General features: G+C 38.9%; 2 protein-coding genes across 10 annotated transcripts in view; both read right to left on the reverse strand.

Annotated features, from left to right (window-relative positions):
• The window catches only part of LOC122665379 (GATA transcription factor 26-like), a 42,936-nt gene extending 38,898 nt beyond the window's left edge, over positions 1-4,038 (reverse strand). The window contains exon 1 of the mRNA XM_043861515.1: positions 3,995-4,038. The gene's annotated coding sequence lies outside the window, so the exon portion shown is untranslated. The remainder of the gene's footprint in view (positions 1-3,994) is intronic.
• LOC122665382 (dol-P-Man:Man(7)GlcNAc(2)-PP-Dol alpha-1,6-mannosyltransferase) overlaps positions 1-19,681 on the reverse strand; it is a 49,361-nt gene that overhangs the window by 2,495 nt on the left and 27,185 nt on the right. For 4 of the 9 annotated variants that reach the window (XM_043861525.1, XM_043861523.1, XM_043861524.1 and 1 more), the window contains 11 exons: positions 18,946-19,004; positions 14,468-14,539; positions 12,871-12,934; positions 12,616-12,719; positions 4,915-4,986; positions 4,700-4,786; positions 4,540-4,607; positions 3,865-3,933; positions 3,705-3,787; positions 1,123-1,222; positions 846-911 (listed from right to left, as the gene is read on the reverse strand). In XM_043861525.1, the coding sequence (XP_043717460.1) occupies positions 846-911; positions 1,123-1,222; positions 3,705-3,787; positions 3,865-3,933; positions 4,540-4,607; positions 4,700-4,786; positions 4,915-4,986; positions 12,616-12,719; positions 12,871-12,934; positions 14,468-14,539; positions 18,946-19,004 (844 nt within the window). The remainder of the gene's footprint in view (positions 1-845; positions 912-1,122; positions 1,223-3,704; positions 3,788-3,864; positions 3,934-4,539; positions 4,608-4,699; positions 4,787-4,914; positions 4,987-12,615; positions 12,720-12,870; positions 12,935-14,467; positions 14,540-18,945; positions 19,005-19,681) is intronic. The other 5 variants (XM_043861521.1, XM_043861527.1, XM_043861526.1 and 2 more) reach the window with 5 other exon arrangements.

Raw genomic sequence — 19,681 nt, forward strand, 5'->3', positions numbered from 1 at the left:
TAGATTAGGTCTTTATCATTTTCCAGCCACAAATTATTTACCCTATTTTTGCAAAAATTCATTTTTAGGAAAGTAATATACCTTCAACTTTGAATCTTGCAAAAAAAAAAAAAAAAATTCCACGAATGCAGCAAATCGTCGTTGTAGATGCGTTCCAATACTGCCCAACAACTTGTTCCATAAAAATATGGGAGTGACCAGTGAGCCAAAAACCACAAAAACTGAGGTTTTCTAGCAAGTTTCCCTCTTTGGAGTTGAAAGTTTGAAACTGTCGAAACTAGCGAAATGGTAGAACTTTTGACCCATTTCGATCGAAACCATGCATTATATACAAAGAGTTGAAATAATACCCAAACCCGAAACATGGTCGAATTTTCGCTGAAACTGTGAAATTTCGACCGAAACTTGGTAAGGCCCAGGTATTGTACCTGATTTCATTTTGATCTTTGTCGAAACCGAAAAATTTCGTTAAAATTCGGTCATTTCAACCAAAATTTCTAACATTGAGATGGATACAGGATAAAATTCGACATCGGGTACAAAACAAATATGGCTTCAACCGTAGGTAAATTTAAAAAGTCAGAATTTCTGGATCTGATCAAGAAATCATTTGATTTTAAACCCCCCCCCCCCCCAAAAAAAAAAAAAAAAAAAAAAAACTCTCCTATTGATGTATGAGTTCATTCATTAACATAACTTGGCACATATTATGGCTGTTTTCTATCAGTTCAACTTTAAAGTTTCAGGTAGAATGTTGATAGAAAAAATAGGAGCAGAAAAATCAACATCAGAGAGGAAGAGGTGTTGGGACAGGGACTCCATTTATAGTCAAAAGGAAAACTCACTTCAGAAGGTAGGTGAAATTCCTGTTGTGAAATTCTTCCTTGGCAATCCCTTCTTCTTTGGAATACCTGTTTTCACAAAGGAAGCTATTGCTTATGGGAACAAACAACCAAAGCTAAAACAGAACAAAATTTCAGCACAGGGAACAAAATCTGGGCAAAGGGACAGAAGCAAAAAATAATTCTCCAGGTATGATCATGAGCCCTAGACTGATTGCACAAGGTATATGCCATCATGTATGATCATAAGTGAAGCTACAATTGAATCAAAAAAGCATACCGCCATGGGAAATCATTTTCAGAAAAATGGGATATCCCATTCATTGCCGAAAAGGAGTCAATATGAACCCACGTTTCTTTCCCCTCATCAGTGTCATGGCCTGTTGAGGAAACACTAACCAATAAACAAGCACAATCCAAGATTTTCTGAATATATGAATATCAGGTAATATTCAATGGCAACATTCATACCAATGCTTTATTTCCTAGTTTTGAAAAAATGGAAAGGATAGTGCATTGTCAGAGGGACTTATTCCAGATCAACCCAATTTTTCTTTTTAAATACAAACCAAAATAGTGAAAAGTAGGGGCGGTTCCATGAATTTCATAGAATCAGCCAATTTCCGGTTTTGATCACTTCTGACTGGTTCTTAAAAGGTGTGGTTATGCTTTGAATTGGATGATCAAGGTGCCAGTACCAGTAAGGCATAGTTCAACTGTCTTCTCCAGTTTGGTTCTCAGAAGTGTTATGCGGACATGGCAAGGGATACAGGTAGGGAGCATCAAAGATTTCAATTTTATAAGTCTGAATCCTTTGATAAAATTGTTAAAGTTGTAGTGATGGTGCTGTTGAGTAACTGTGGTGACTGACTGACTGTTAACTATTCATGGTGGTGTTTATCATATATGGTGTTGTTTAAGTGGTCTAGTTTACTACCGTGGAGGGTCTTTTCTGTTTTTCTCTGTTTTGGTTTGTATTCAACAATGACTCTTATGAGCCACTAATATATAATACACACCTAGGCTCACGGTGTCGAATTTTTTTTTCTGTTTATATATTTATTTTTATTTTTCTGGTAAAAAAAAATTGAATTGCCTACAAAAAAAATGTGAAAACATTAAGGTGAAAGTGGCTCAATGGCTGGTTCTTCACATTACGGAAACCTATATACTCTAGGATAGGTTACATGCAGTATGTAGATGAGGCTATTTATAAGGCAACTGTGGAGGACTACTCTCGTTTCTTCTCGAACACTATAACGTGACATTAATATGTCATGCAGACGGAGGACAAATGGACAATGCACGTCGGCTCCATCAGACCATGAGTGGACTCGATCCAGCACGTCATAGTTCATATCAGTAGACAGTCATAGACTCACAGTATTGTATTGTTGGGACATGGAAGACTATGGTGTCTTTGACATATGTATTGTTCACTGTACTTGGGTGTCTTTGTAATATGCATTGTTCACTGTACTTTGTAGTTTCTGCTTTAAGCCTTTAACTATTTCTTAAATAATTATTCAATACTATGTGTCTTCATTCATTATTGCATAATTTACTCTTCTTAATTGTCAATTATGTCTCACAGCACTCAAACGATGTGTACAATAGGCAATATTACATAAGGGTTCAACGTTTACTGCCAACCAATGGTGCAAATCCAAAACACCAAATTGGTTTTTTTGTTTTTTTCAAATTTGAAGATTTAAATATGTTTATTAAGTCTAAAACAAGCTTGCCCTAAAGTTTTGAAGGCAACTATGGCCATTTGCCCACCTAAATCAAAATGAAACAAAGAAAAAAAAATGCACTATTTCACTGAGATTTCGGTTGTCTCGATCTGGTCGAGACACCAAAACAAGACGAGTTTTTGAGCAATGCACGGTAGCCACATACACACACAGCCGTGAGCTAGGTTTTTCTTCCCTAGTTCTTCTCTCCTCTTCTCTATATCTCACTTCTCTCTTTTCTTCTTCATTCTTCTACTTGCAAGTACTGTTCTAACCTGTTTTGATCTTGTTACAAAATTCACCTTCTTTAACCCCCTCCAAAGAAAATCATTCCATTTTTTGCATCCTCATTGGATTACATGAAGTGTCAGACATAAGTATGGCTCAAAACTTTTAAGTGTCCAGAAAACATAACTCAGAACTATGCTCTACTGAGGAAGGAAGAATACCAATCATGATTTCACTCCCCCCCCCCCCCCCCTCTTTTCCCCAAGATTTTTTTGTTAACAGATCAATATACTGAAATTGATTGTTGCATATAAGATAGATATGCATATGCACTACGAACTTAACAGTATGTTACATTGTCCTATAAATGTTGCATACATCGGTATATCATATTTATGGTCCAAAGCACCCGGCAATGAGATCTAACAATCAATAAGACATTGTACTCAAACGTTCTCAGCCCTGCACATTACTGTCTAACAAGGAGTGCATTGCAAGTCTGACAAATGTCATTAACCATAGGATAACATGCATCTCAAATGCCATATGTTCCCGACAGAGTAAACATAGGCATGCCCACCTTTGTTTTCACCTTCATGTGTGTTTCCAGGTACAAAAAAAAAAGAAAATAATAATTAGATACAACTATACAAAAATTTCAGTGGGTGAGCCTTGGTGCAACGGTTAAGTTGTGCTATTGCAACCTGTTGGTTACGGGTTCGAAACTTGGAAACAACCTCTCCTGCAAAGCAGGGGATAAGGCTGCATACATTTGCCCCTCCCAGACCCTGCAGTGGTGGGAGCCTTGTATACTGGGACGCTCTTTTAACTATACAAAAATTTCACAAGAAAAATAGTAAAAAGGAAATATATCCAGAAATTGAATTAGTGGACTTACCAATCTGATGCAAAGCTTTTAGAGCATAACCAGCTGGATAGTTCTCATACGATGCTAGAAACATAATAATGGAACATCCTACACTAAAACAACCAGAAGATGAGCAGCAGAGAAATCGTGGGTAACTAATTATTAGAACAATGATGGTTATGCATCCAACCTGGCCAGAAGAGATCCAAGCATCATTAGATTAAGCCATTTCCAGAAAGCCTTCTTCCTATTGTTGTAGCTGAAGCAAATTGAGGTGATAAGTCAAAAAAATGAAATAGAAACTGAAGAACTAATTAAAAAGGAAAATTAGAAGTTAAAAAAAAAAAAAAAGGTAAGCACACACCTTATCTAGATTTCTTGAATAATTATATATGGGTCCAAGGGTAAGAAAATCATTTGTTTACAGAAGTTCGACATTCATGGCCAACAAGCTGGTTGACTAATATGTCCAGCATGGGAATGGCTTACAACACAAACTATTCTCACTGCATTTTGCACACCGAATAATGAACATTACCAAAAAGATCCATTTTGATATGAGTCACTGGTAGGTCTAAAAATTGTCGTAAATATCCAAATCTGTCCATCCAATGATTAGAATCACATAGTTCCACCAATGTTTGGCTTTTGACCTTTTAAGGTGCAACTTAATAGAAAATAACTCTCTACCTTATTTTCTCTACCAAAAAAAAAAAGGCACTCTCAAGGCATATGTAGTTCCCACATTTGCAACAAGGACTGAAGGTCTGAAGGTGGGCTATTCCAACATTACATCCCAGCTATCTGACTTCCACAAACAATTTTGAACATCAGATTTTGGAATCGAACTAATTAAGACACATACATTCTACTAGCGGCAACTGCTGCTGCAAAGTTGAGCATTGGAGTTGAACCAATTATGAAACGGAGTTCCTGTGGCATCAGAGATTATGCTCACATGATCGATGCATAAATAATTTTAAAAGCCAGTAGCTAAACTGAATGGCAATATGCAAATGCAAGACCTTGTGTGGAAGCTTTGAATAAAGCAAAACAAACGATAGAACTGGAACAACGTAACCAAATATCCTCCTATCAAGAAACATTCCGAGCTGCAATAAGAGAAAACAATATCAACCAGCAAATTATTGCTCTTTCTTCTGAATGACGAAGTTAGCCATCTGGTCTTTGCAGCAAAATTGATGCACAAAACAATCACAGAAGATATCAACAAGCTCACCACAAATAAAGGATATGCTGCAAGCAAGGAGCGAGGAAGAGCAGATGTGAAGTACCAGTGGAACACATATGTCTGAGAACTCCATGTTAAAGATCACAAATAATATCAGTTCAATACACCTCAATCTAACAAAAGTGATAATTGAAGTTTTGATATGCCCATAAAATTCATCACAATTATAAGAATATGCAAACAACAATTAAAACAAAAAGGCAAAAGTTCATTTAGAAAGTCCATCATCATAAAGCTTCTCAGGATGGTCCACCATTTTGAGCCAAGTGAAAAGTTGGTTTTGGCCAACTGATCGTTGGATTAGTTGTGTACACCAATAGGATTAGCTACATGTCAAACTACAGACTCAAAATTAATCAAATAACTACCCATGTCTGTCCATCCATCCTAGTATTTTTCAGCCATGCATGTATATCCACACACCCTCTTGTAGTGCCTAGATTCTCAAAGCTTTATTTTGCCACTTGGAGACCTCATTTGAGCAGAAACTTGATGATAGGCAGAGGACCTTGACGTCTACCCAGCCACAAAATTTGGGCTGACTGCCACATGGCAGATATTTGAGTTGTCATGAGAAGCTTATCAGAATGGGCCATCCTGGATCACTTTGCCCATATCAAAATTGCAGTGAAAAATTGATCATGGTACCAAAAATAGAAAAAGGGGGAAAAAAAAAAAGAAGGAAAAAAACTAGAAGTGGGAGAATAATATGAAAGATATTAATCCATACAATGAAACCATGATTTGCATGCTCAGAAGACAAAAATAGTCAGTCAAAGGACAACTTCGGAAGGCACCTCTTCCATTAGACAATCTATTGCACTGTTGGAGTTTATGTAATAAGGGTATTTTGGGTACCGGGCTACAATCTTGTTAGTTACCTTGTATTATGCTTTTATGCTTTTATCTTCTACCTCCCTAGGGAGATGTATGTAATTTCCAATATCTTATGTTAGTGAATCAATATAGGGGGAGAGTCATTCCAACTATCTCCACAAGTTTGCACTCATCTATCTCTTCTCTGCTTCTCTTTCTCCTCTCATCATCTTCTTCCTTGCTCCTACCTCTTCTCTTCCTTTTTCTTATCTCTCACCTTGATCCTTAGTTACTTTCAACTTGGTATCAGAGCCAAGAAGGCTTGAGAGTCGACCAACAGCTCTCTCTTATTGTTTGTGCCTCTCTTGGACCCTAGAAAAGTAAAGGGGTCCAATAGAGTCTGTAGCATGTAAGAAGATACACTTAGAAGACCTAATGAAGTTCTCCTATCAACTAGAAGATTCATTGGAAGAAGATTGGAGGCCGTGAAGATTGATTGGAAGGAAAAAAAAGGGGAAACAGTGTTACCACCAACAGCTTCTTGTCTAACTCATTTCTGTGATTCTGTCTCATCCGGCCTCGGTTACAAGAAAGGCCAAGCTTGTTGAAATCGCCAGGAGGTATCTACCCTTTCCCCATAGCCTTGGTTGCTGAAAGAATGAGTTGTTGGAGCACAACTCATTCTCCTACAAACTGAAGTTACTGCAAGCTTTTGTTCTCGTTTTTTTTTTTTTTTCATCCGAAGTGCTAGTATGGTGCTCTTGGTTGCTGAATTTCGGTGATTTACCTCATTTAGGTTGTATGAGTTGCCATGGGATGATGTTCTATCTTGAAATTCATATGTGATTTGAGATTCTTCAAGTTCTATGGTTTGCCCTCTTGCTGATTTTTTCCTTTTTGTGATTACTGGGAAGGAATGTGTACTCCCTATTTGGCTTGGTTATCCAACCAATTTTTATAGGTTTATTCTTACATCATGTTAGAGGTCAATGGACCTATGGAAGCTTCGGCTGGTGGTTCGAGTGGTATTAACCCCAGTCCGGTTGCATTTGAAAATCCCAATACTTAGATATCCATAGTGAAGTTGGACAACACCAACTGACAACTCAACCGTCATGACTTGGTTGATTTTTTCTAAGAAACCTAAGATTGGCAAAAGGTTTATGAGAAAGGAGACTGCCAAAGATATTTGGGATAGTGTCTGTTAAGAGTTTTGACCAAGTGGGTAATTCGACCAAGGTCTATCAACTCCTTTATAGGGTTATTACAATGAAGCAAGGAGACAGGACTACCTTTGAGTATTATAACACTGTTATCAGCTTCTGGGAGGAGTATGATCATTATCGGGATCTCCAACTATCCAACCTTGAGGATGAAGCAAAGGTCCATAGGACCCTTGAAAAGGAGTGTGGCTTGAATGTCCTTGGTGGGCTAAACTAGGACTATGAGCCAATCCAATTCAAATTTTGGGTCGGTCCCCTCTTCCATCCTTGGATGAAGTATGTAGATACTTGCAAAGTGAGGAGACCAGAAGAGTTGCCATAGAAACTGTACCATTCCTTGAGAGATCCGCTCTTACCTCTAGTGCTCAAAGAGATAGGTGTAGTGGAGGAAGGGGCCAAAGGCCACACAATGGGGATGACAAAGACAAACCTAGATGTGACCACTGTCGGAAATCTCGACACACTAGAGAGAGGTGTTGGGTGCTTCATGTTCGTCCCCCTAGTATGTACAGTGGACCTACCGGTATATGTGGAGGCAGGAGAGAGGGGGGGGGGGCTAAAGCACACACCATGATGGCAGAGACTGAGTCTATGGGGGTACCCATTTGGACTACAGGAAGATCACAGTTCCCTCACTCGTGAGGATATTGCAGCACTTCGACAGGTTATGTCACAGCTAGGTATCCTTCTTCCAATGGACCTATGCCAGATCCTTCTATTGCACTTTCTTGGGTCATTGACTCTGGCACCACTGATCATGACTGATATGTCTCAATGTTATGATTCATATTCTATCTGCTCTGGTAGGGATAAGGTTAGAGTTTCTGATGGTTCTCTTTCCTCCAATTCTGATAAGGGTAGTGTTCACATCATTTCTTTTATTTCTCTTGACTTTGTCCTTGATGTTCCTAACTTTGCCACTAACCTCTTATCTGTGAGCCACCTAACCAAATCCTTGAATTGTTGTCACATTCTTTCGTTCTCATTGTCTTTTGTAGGATTTGGTGACGAAGAGGATTATTGGTAGTGGACGTGAAGAGAAAGGGATTTACCTTTTGGAACCCGGCACATCTTTTTTGCCACAGCTCAGTCCTATGTGTGTAAACATACTGACAGAAGCACTGTGGATTCCGTGATGCTTTGACATCAATGTTTAAGCCATCCTTCTTCTATTGTTATGAAAAAATAGTTGCCATATTTGTTTTCTTCTTTTTCTTCTTCCCATGTTTTTCAGTGTGAACAATGTGTGTTTGCCAAACATTGTAGTTCTTCTTATTCCTATCATGGTAATAGATCTACTATTCCATTTCATATTGTGCATTTTGATGTTTGGGGACCTATTCTCACTACTTTATTCTGTTTCATTTGTTGTTTATTCCCGGTCCACCTGAACTTTTTTTATTAAACATAAGAATGATGTTTATGATGCCTTAAAAAATTTCTATTAAACGATTTGTACTCAATTTAATACTCGAATTAAAAAATTTCATTCTGATTAAGGTGTGGAGTACATATATGATGTCAAAAACTTGTTACCCATAATGGCATTATCCATCAACTTGCTTATGTTTGACACACCCCAATAGAATAGGGTAGCTGAGAGGAAAAAGCGCCATTTGTTGGAAGTCAATAGGAGTCTACTATTTGGCATGTATGTCCCTAAGGTTTTTTGGTATGATGCCCTTTTTTCTGTTGCCTTCTTAGTCAACCGCATGCCCACTAAAGTCCTTGGTTCCAAATATCCTTTGGAAACCTTGTCTCCTCAGGCTTCTACTTTCTCTTTTACCCCCAAGGTGTTTGGGTGTGTCTGTTATGTCCATATTAAGAAGTTTGCTTAGACTAAACTTGACCTCAAGGCCCTCAAATGCTTTTTTCTTGGGTATATCCCCCTCTACAAAAGGCTATAAGTGTTACCATCTCTCTTCTCGAAGGAGACTTCTCTCTAAAGATGTCACTTTCTTTGAATCTGTACCTTTTTTCACTCCTCATCAACATCCTTCTTAGGGGGAAAATAGTAGGAGTGAAGAGGTTGCTGATGTTTCCTCCTTTCTTCCACCTTTGCCTATTCCTTCGTCTCTGTTTGATGTGGAGAAACATAAGGAGATGGATGTTGTTGATGTTCTGGATCATTTAGGGGGAGTTGGTAATGAGAAGGAATTACTATTTACAAAAGAAAGGATAAGAAGACCTGCCAAGAGTCCTCTTTGGATCCACATCCTGAGATCCACATTCCTCAGTCAAGTAACACTCCTTCCTCTCCTGAGTTAGACACCCCCATTGCTATTCGTAAGCAAAAGAGAGCTTGTACTAATCATATAGCCCAGTTTGTTTCCTATGATGCTATCTCTCCCAGAGGTGTTGCCTTTTTTGTTGCTCTTTCCACCACTTCTATTCGTAAGAATGTCACTAAGTCCATGTTGACCCAAAGTGGAAGGAAACCATGTCTGAGGAAATGATGGAACCTGAGATGGGTTTACTCAATCAAGTACCTATCACAGATGGTACTATTGAGAGGTATAAGGCCAGGTTAGTGATAGTCAGGTGTATGAGATTGACTATCATGAGACATTTTCTCCTAATGGCTAAACACAATTCGATAAGAGTCCTCTTATCATTGGAGGCCAATAAAGATTGACCATTGTATCAACTGGATGTGAAGAATGCATTCCTCCATGGTGACTTGGAAGAAGAAGTGTATATGCACATTCTACCGGGCTTCAAGTTTCCCTCAGTTGAAGGGAAAGTGTGTCTACTCAAGAAAGATTCCTCAAATAGTCTCCTAAGACTTGGTTTGAGAGATTTAGGGAAGCTATCCTTAAGAATGGATATATCCCGAGTCAAGCTGTCAATAATCTATTTACTCGGAGAGGTAATGGTACTATATAAAAAAAAAAGGGCATACCCAGTGCACGAGGCTCCCACCACTGTAGGGTTTGGGGAGGGTCATAATGTACGCAGCCTTACCTCTGCTTTCACAGAGAGGCTGTTTCCAGACTCGAACCCGTGACTACTTGGTTACAATGGAGCAACCTTACCGTTGCACCAAGGCCCGCCTCCATTTGGTAATGGTACTGTCACAGCCTTAATTATCTATGTGGATGATATTGTGGTGACAAGAAATGATAGGATTGAGATAAACAAGTTGAAGTCGTACTTGGTTCAACAGTTAGAGATCAAGGACCTTATTAGACCCTTGAAATACTTCTTGGGGATCAAAGTGCCACAACCACATAAGGGAATAAATATCTGTCAAAGGAAGTTTGTGTTGGACTCATTAAAAGAGACATGAATGTTGGTTTTAAACCAGCAAACACTCCTATTTAGAAAAACCACAAGTAGGAGAAGATTGTGGTCCATCTCTTATTAATGCAGGGAAGTACCAAAGATTAGTGAGGAAGCTAATCTATCTCTCTTTGACTCGACCAGATATCACCTAAGTAGTTGGGGTGGTGAATCAGTTTATACATGGTCCCAAGAGTGGGCTCTTGGATGTTGTATATCGTATTCTCAGGTTCTTGAAGTCCACCTCAGGAAAAAGGGCTATTATATGCGAAGAACAACTATTTGAAGATAGAAGGGCTACACTGATGTTGATTGGGCTGGCTCAGTTTTTGACAGACTCTCCACATAAGGTTATTGCACATTTATAGGTGGTAACCTGGTCACATGGAGGAGAAAAAAAATAATCTATTGTGGTTAGATCAAGCGCAGAAGCAGAATTCAAGGCTATGGCTTATGGGATATATGAATTCTTATGGTTGAGAAGGCTGGTTCAAGAGTTAGGATGATACTGAGTATCCTATGACTGGACCAAACATATTGAGGTGGAATGACACTTCATTAAGGAGAAGATTGACTTAGGCTATGTTTGTACTCCTTTTGTGAGGACAGGTGACCAGTTCGTTGACATCTTAACCAAAGGGCTCATTCCTCACTAGTTTAGTACCCTTATGTGCAAGTTGGGAATTTATGGCATTTATTCTCCAACTTGAAGGGGGGGGGGGGAGTGTTGGAGTTTATGTAATAAGGGTATTTTGGGTACTGGACTATTATCTTGTTAGTTATTGTATCGACCCAGCCCCTCTCTTGGCATGCTATTGTCTGCTTTGGCCTAATGGGCCTCACGGGTTTGCAACGCGTCATACTCGTAGAGGAGGCTACACATTATCCATAACTCAGGATCTCCCTCCCTAGCCGATGTAGGACTAAGTTTGCACACTCTCACCGATCTCACAAACCCCTTGGTACTAAGCCGTCTCTTGGAGGGGACCCCTCAATGATCTCCCAAGCAGGGCCGGTACTATGCTATCTTCTTGGGTGTCACAGATACCTTGTATTATGCTTTTATGTTTTTATCTTTTATCTCTCTAGGGAGATGTATGTAATTTTCAATATCTTATGTTAGTGAATCAATATAGGGGAGAGTCATTCCAGCTCTCTCCACAACTTTACACTCATCTATCTCTTCTCTCCTTCTCTTTCTCCCCTCATCGTCTTCTTCCTTGCTCCTACCTCTTCTCACCTTGATCCTTGGTTACTTTCAACTTGCACTTATCATCAAATTGAAAACAGAAAAGGCAAATCACTGGTATTATGTAACCCATGGTTTAAAGTATCGACCGATACGTATCACAAGACTCACGTCCCTTTTTTTTTTTGAAAAAAAATGGACTGCCTCGAATTGTATCGAAATGTATCGGCCGCTACGGCTTGATACATACCGATACCATCGATACATTCCATAAAAAAACCATTTTCATTCACAGACTTGATACAACTCCTAATCTAACGGAAAAATGAAGGAAAACTCTCAACCAATAGTCTAAAATCTTGCATTTAATCTTGGTTTTTCACATTTTTAGACTAAAAAACGAATCAAGGAGTGCTACAACATCATCCTTTGCATCATCCAATACTCTTCATGGCTATAGACAATTACAATATGTAAGAAACCTCATCTTTTATAACAATTTCAATTTAATGCACTTGTTTGGTTATACATTATTCTTCATTTTAATGTTTATGCATGAAACTTGTAATATATTGCTTATTTATATTGTTTTTTTGTTCCAAAAGTGTATTTCCATGTGTATCTTGACCATTTCTATGCGTATCTGTATTGTTCGATAAGTATCTCCGATATGATACGTCTCTTAAAATCACCTGACCGAAACGATACCAGATACCAATACTTTAAACCTTGATGTAACCTCTTGGAAAAGCTCATTAGTGAGAGACCATAGTATTTCCAATCTTCTACATGTATGGATAAAAGCAGAAGGATAAAACATCCATCACAAACAAATCACAAAGTATGCAGTTTCACAGGCTCAATTTTATAAGGCACATCCAAACTACCAGCACAACAAAGACATCAGTCCACTTTGTGTATATTAAGGTCCACAAGGAGGCATACCACCACTGTAAGGGGAAAAAAAGAAATTGTACACATGCAATCATGTGCAGAAAGATTGGAAAGCACATTATGCACTCATCTGAACATGCACAAAAACATGATACAGCAAAAACATTATAGAAAGGTATGTGGATAATAATTGGCCAAAGATTTCAGATACTAATAACATGGATTATGGACTTCCACGTCATATCAGTATAAGAAATAACACTTTTGAATTTCCATGAAGGATACACCCCACTGAGAACTCTTGTTTAGAACAGAGTTGAACCAGAAAACTTCAAATTCAGGCCAGACAAATCTCCGCCACATAATGGTATCAACCACTATGGTAAAACCTGTAATATATAGAGTGGTACTAGCTGATATTAGAAGAAGAATATACACCCAAAACTTAAAACTTCATTTCATAAAAAAAATGAATATAAATCTTAAGTACAGTGAAAAAGGATTGATCCCTGGACATAATGGGAGAAATTGCTCACCAACCTATGCACAATAAAGCAGTGGAAACACAGCATTTTAATGCTTCCCATAGGGATATTGACTTCGTCTGAAATGGAAAACCAAAATAGTAAAAAGATTATCTTGATGTAGGAAACAAATAATGAGCTTATCAAACTTGTATTCCGTACTGTAAGAGAGAATTAATAGTAAAAGTATAAGGAGAAAATACAATATATGGCTGCTAGAAGAGAAAATATCAAAGACAGCACAACCTAGGGCAAGAGTTCTCTCATGCATGCATTTAAATGTGCTTTATTTCAATAATTTTTATGAGAGTAGAGCATAAAAACCAAAGAATAATTTTCTGGGATCAAATCCTGCTTTCATCCAACCCCTCCTCCTCCCCCTCCCCAAACAAGAAAACAAAAATTTTCCAGTCATTCTCTGAGTTTAAAGTGGCCAAGATCTCAACTGCTACACTACACAAACAGTTAACCCGGTGGGATGTCATGACATAGTTGCAGCAGCTTAGTGGTATAAGAGAGTGAAGTATGTGAAGTTGTTGATGATTACAGTTGAGCTACAAAAGCTCCATTGCTAGCTCCACAAAGCAGGCTTACTGATAATATTATTTGTAGCTATCCAGTACTTTGTTTACCGTTTATAAGGTAAAGGTGTATATCAATAACAAAAAAGAATGATACCCATACTGTAATAATAGGTTCGTTAAATCCATTTCGGAATAGTCAAACATATTTCTTTGAGCTCCTGATGCAGTAGCAATGGACTGGATGGACAAATAGGGCCAGCCAAAAGGGTCCAGCCCAAGATTTAATTCAAGATCTAATCCAAGAACCGAAGAGTTGGGATCATTCTTTGGCCCACATAGGGGTCCGAAGAAGGGCTGTTGCTGGTCGAATTGTTAGTTATTTGTTATCTTTATTTTGGGGGTAAGACATAATATTCTGCTTTTAAATTTAGTAGTGCTTATAAGGTGGCATGGGCCTCTAGTGGGGCCCTCTAGTTATGTCGATTAAGTCTAGAAATCACTTATTTTGTCTAGTTCGATTAATAGTAAGTTAAAGGAGCCTATTTCTCCTACTTTTTCTCCTACTAATAATGCACTTCTCCTTGAGGATCAAACTTCAAAAGAACATAACTCCAACAAACAATTAGCTATTCTCTAATGCTTGGAGTTTGATTTGTTTCTAGTTAGACCTTTCTCGTTGCTACCATTCATTCTTCCTAACTCTCATTTTATCATGCTGACATCTTTCAGATTTAATCTGTTCCTTTTTCAAGTACTATAAGTTAGAAGTTGATGATTGCTAATTTTCTTAATGTTGAAAACCAATTCGATTTTTTAGTAGAACCTATTAATTATGCAAAAACATCTAATCCAGCGTGTAGTAAGTAAATCTGCTTATAACATATCACTAATAGTAAAAAAAAAAAAAAAACAACAACAACAAAATCAGCCTTATCCCAAATTAAAGGGGTCGGCTACATGGATCCAAACACAACAAAGGAAAACTGAGTTCTAGCAAAAAAGAATGGGGAAAGAGAAGAGAAATGGAAAATAAGAAATGAAAGATGAAAGATAGTAACAAATGAATGTAACGTTCAATAGTAGACATACCAGCAAAAGTGCTAGGCCTATAGGGCCAAGAAGTAACAGCGTGTCGCATCTAAAGATTATTGTTGCACAAACCTGTTGGGGAAACAGAGAACCATAGAATAACTTGTAGAAACTTAAAGAAGAAGAAGAATATGTTTAAATATGCATTACAAATGACATCATGATCTACAAGCCACACATTCAAAGAAAAAGAGGCTACTGCTAACAACTGTTAATGCAATACAACAATGAAACATTATATCCAATATCATCCCCTCCCCCATACGTAAACAGGGTACTATAAAGGTAACAGGGACAAATTACAAATTCACTACACCGGAAAAGCCAGCCAAAGAAATATCTTTCAACTTTTTCAAGACAGGACAGATATTGAAGTAATAAAACTTGAATCAATGTAATAAAAGCCACAAACTGAATTGTAGAGGATGAAAGCCCAATGGTATAAGAGGTTTAGTTTCTCCAACCACTTTCTCGAGAAAGCTACACAAATCATATTACTTTATTATAAATAAAGCATGGCTGCTGTCCCATAGACACAAGCCATTATTCCCAAAAATCATACCCTAATACCGCAGTGGAGCTGCCACCTCTCTCTCTATCTCTCTCTCTCTTCCCCCTTCCGCTTATCTGTGCTCTTTGGCCTGAGAGCCCTTGTTCGTGAACCTTTGATCATTGTGAAGATCGGTTGCTTTCTCTCTATCGGTGACCCTTGTGGGATCAACAATCATGTCAGACGTTGCTACTGCATCAACTGGAATTGATGGAGTGAGTTGTGGGGCTCATATTGACTTTCCTTCGTTCCCTGTTAGCTCCATCAAGTTGGATGGGAGCAAATACTTGATGCGGTCTCGTTCTTGTTTCCTGTCTATTGATTGCAAGGGTTTGCCGGGTATCTCACAGGTGAAACTGAGTAACCAACTACTGCTGGTCCATCTCAAAGGAAATGGAGTTCAGACAACTCCTTGGTGATGTCGTCTCTTATTAATTCCATGCACCCAAATATTGCATGGGGTTACCTATTGTTGGATACTGCTGCCAAGATCTGGAAAGCGGCCAAGGATACCTATTCTCAGGTTGGGAATGATGCTTAGGTCTACGAGTTGAAAAAGAAAATTCATAAAACCAAGCAGAAGGAGATGACATTATCCCAATATTACTCTGAGTTACGTGGGCTATGGCAGGAGTTAGACTTTTATGAGGATTTCCAGGCTACCTGTTCCACAGATACCACGAACTTCAAGAAGCGTGAAGAAAAACTCTGGGTATATGATTTCTTGGCTGGTTTGAATGTGGAGTTTGATCAGATTTGTGCTCATGCGCTTAGTTGAGATCCCTTTCTGACCCTGGAGCAATCCTATTCCTTGGTTAATGTTAGAAGTTATCGAATAAGGGGTTCACAGTACTGTTCACATGAAAGTGTCGTGAACAGTATTCACGGGCACTGTTTATGTGAATAGTAACTCGTGAACAGTACTTTTATTATTTATGATGTATTTCCTTTTATGCCCTTAATAGGGTTATGTCTTTTTATATATTGAATAAAGTGGGAGTCTCAACACAAGGTTGTGACTCCCAAGTTACAGCTCTCTCCCTTCTCTCTTCTCCTATCTTCTTTTTCTTTTCCTTTATTATTTACATGGTATCAGAGATCGATCCTTAAACACCAAGTCGAGTTTGATATCCCTACATCCAGCGCAACTTCTTTTCTTCTTTGGTTGCTGCTGGTTTAAATCACAGGTCGTGGCTACGCTTAAAGGGGGTGATTTCACCCCCTGGTTTGCTGTTTTTTGGTTTGACTGCAATGAAGACTTGATTGATCAATTAAAATTGATGATCAATCAATATTTTGGAGGGATCGATTCAAGAGGGATGTCCCATTGATCGATCGGTTCTGTTCTGGACATTGGAGATCGAGTTTGCTGTTCTGGAGAATGGAGATCGATTTTTTTACTACAATCGATCAAAGTTTCTGCACCCTGTCAGGGTTTTTGGAATCAATTTTTTTTAGAGAGCTTCTGTTTGGAGGATACTATTATTTGGAAGGTGTGCTGCTGTTTTGGGTTTTCATCTCAAATTGATACTGTCAGGGTTTTGGAAGATCGGTTTTTTGTTGATCAGATTTGCTTGCTGATTTCTTTGTTTTCATGGCTGAGGGAAAGAATATGGTGGCTGAGGTTGTATATCATCCTCTCATCGGGATCACAGAAAAGGAACTTAATGGGGCTGCCAATTTTCAACAATGGAAGAAAATTGTGCATTTGGTTTTGACTAGTCGTGAACAACAAGATCATCTAACCAAGATGAAGCCTGCTGATGATGCTACATGGGACACTGTTGATGCCTGAATTCTCGGGCAGCTTCTGAATTTAATGGATAGTTTGATTGTTGATCTTGTTACCCACATTGACACTGTGGAGAAGTTGTGGGAATATTTGAATGTTCTCTATTCTGGGCAGAACAACCTTTCTCGTATCTACGAGTTGTCACGGGATTATAGGAGTTCTGTCAGATTGATCGGAAGGGTCGCCCTCTGACTTAGTACTTTGCTGATTTTAAGAGGATGTACGAAGAATTAAATTCTCTACTTCCTATTAGTAGTGACGTGTAGAAGATGCAACAGCAGCGAGAACAGCTCACAGTTATGAGTTTTTTGGGGGGGTCTTGGAACAGAGTATGATTCTGTTCGTTCTCAAATCCTTGGTAGCGACAAGATTGCCTCTCTTGCCGATACTTTTCCCGAGTTTTAAGGATATCTTGGGAGAGTTCTCATGATCCTACACCAGCGGACAGCTCAGCCCTTGTTTCTCAGAACAATAGTCGTGGTAATGCACGTAGCACTGGTAGTGGGAGTAACAAAGGGCAACCTGCTGGTAACTCCACCTCTTCAGATGGTTCGGGACCCGTCCGACATATCCAGCGTTTTTGTTGGAAACTTCATGGCAAACCTCCTCAGAAGCAGTTTGCTTATTCAGCAGCAACTAATGAGTATTCCCCTCAACCTGTCCAACTTGAGAGTAAGATGGTTATGATGACTGATGAAGAATTCGAACAGTATAATCAATTTCAGACTTCTCAGCCTACTCAGCCTACGCAATCCTCCATTGCTACTTTTGTCAAGACAGGTAATGCCACTGCATGTCTCTCCACGCCTCGTCCTTGGATCATTGATTCAGGTGCTTCGAATCACATGTCTGGTGTTTCAGGTATTTTTTCTTCTTTTCGGGAATCTTCTTCTACTATCACTTCGGCCAATGGCTCTTTAGCAAAGGTCAATGGTACTGGCACCGTTCATCCTACTTCTTCTTTGTCGTTATCCTCCGTCCTTCATTTACCGCAATTTCCTTTTAACCTCTTATCTGTAAGCAAGCTTACCCGCACCTATAATTGTTCCGTAACTTTTTATCTAGATTCTTGTGTTTTTCAGGACCTTACGATGAAGATGATTGGTAGGAGCCGTGAATCGAGGGGGGGGGGGTTGTATCTTCTTGAAGACGATTCTACTTCCGTTGCAGGCTCTTGTGTTTTGTCACCTCATCCGATTCACCGCCGCCTGGGTCATCCGTCTTTGCAGAGTCTACAAAAATTGGGTCCTAGTTTTCGTTCTCTTTCTAGTTTAGAATGTGAGTCGTGTCAATTTGGGAAACTTCATTGTGTGAGTTCTCCCCCTCGTGTCAATAAACAGCCTGCGCACCCTTTTGCTTTAGTCCACTCTGATGTATGGGGTCTGTGTCCTATTACTTCTAACTTGGGTTTTAAATACTTTGTTACTTTTGTTGATGACTCTTGGATTTATTTAAGGAAAAGTCGTTCGGAATTGTACTAGGATAAACAGTGGAGAAGGCTTCAAATATATGCTAGGAAGCTTCAAACCAATGCTTCCCAACTATTTCCGGCGTTTATATGACAAAAATTCGAAGAATGAACCTCAAAATAGCAAAAACCAACCTTTGGAGTCGAAATGGGAGCAAAAAGAACACTCTGGGGAGGTCTCGGTCAAAATTTCGACTAAGACCCACGAGTTTCTGCCCTTTTATAATTGGGCTTTGTAACAGTAGGCCGATATTTCGGCAAAATGTCACAACTGACCGAAATTTCAACATTTTGCCGAAATATGGTCTTTTCCAATTCGATGGTGCATTTTGTCTCGACCTCACTGAAATTACCGAAATTTCCGAAATTTCGGCGAGATTTAGTAGTATGGAACTAACCAAGATAATGAACACAATCAACAACAACTTACTAGATAAGGTGGAGGAGCATCAATCAAGTTAGTGAGCCAAAAGTATCTGGCAAAGGATTAACGATTCATAGAAATTACAGTGGACAATAACATGTATATATAAACCAAATATGCATAGAAATAACTGTGTCAAAATAATATCATCCATGATGAATGCTTGTCTGCAGGATTTATTTCCAATCAGAAAAGAAAATGACAAACATAGAACCCAAGATATGAAGAGTTCATGCATAAATACCAGAGAGCTTAAGGTAGCACGGAAACTCCCCTTGAACCAAAAGCCGTAAGCCAAATAGACTGCATATAAATACAAAAGCATCATTTGGCACTGCTGGTAAGAAGCTGTATTTACAACATTTAAACAGCTCATGATGATTTATTCAATTCCCTCATCAACAGAGAACAACTCTATTTGGAAGTGAAAGCCATTCAACATCCAAAACCAGGAAAGCAGCAACTATTGTGTGTCAGTTTTTTCATTTGTGGAAAAAATCAAAGAGTTTTCAGCTATAATGAGAATTAAAAAGAAATAAAACACTGCCCTCTAATGGACCACTCTTTTTTTGAGATGCCATTAAAAATATATAAGGATCCCTGTGCAATCCTGCTTTGGCAATATTGTTGTATGTTGATATACATTGTTGCAGCCCTTAATAGTGCGAGCTTTTGGGTTTAGCGGTTGTAACATGGTATCAGAGCCAGGAGGTCGGTCCCTGGCAAGCATGCGGGGTTTGTGTGTTGTTGCCTCAGTGACACATGATGGTGCCACCATGTGATGGTGTCACGTGCAGAGCCGTGTGCGTGTGTGTGAGCCTGCATGTGCTGGAGGGGGGGGATGTTGTGTGTTGATATAAATTGTGGTACACCTTAACAGATCGAGCTTTAGGGATAAGCGATTGTAACAGGCAGGGTCTTGGGAGAGGTAAATGGGAGACGGCCCAAACCTTTGGTACTTTTGCACAAAGTGACTGCTC

This window comes from Telopea speciosissima, chromosome 6 (genome assembly GCF_018873765.1).
Source record: "Telopea speciosissima isolate NSW1024214 ecotype Mountain lineage chromosome 6, Tspe_v1, whole genome shotgun sequence".
NCBI classification, from domain to species: domain Eukaryota; kingdom Viridiplantae; phylum Streptophyta; class Magnoliopsida; order Proteales; family Proteaceae; genus Telopea; species Telopea speciosissima.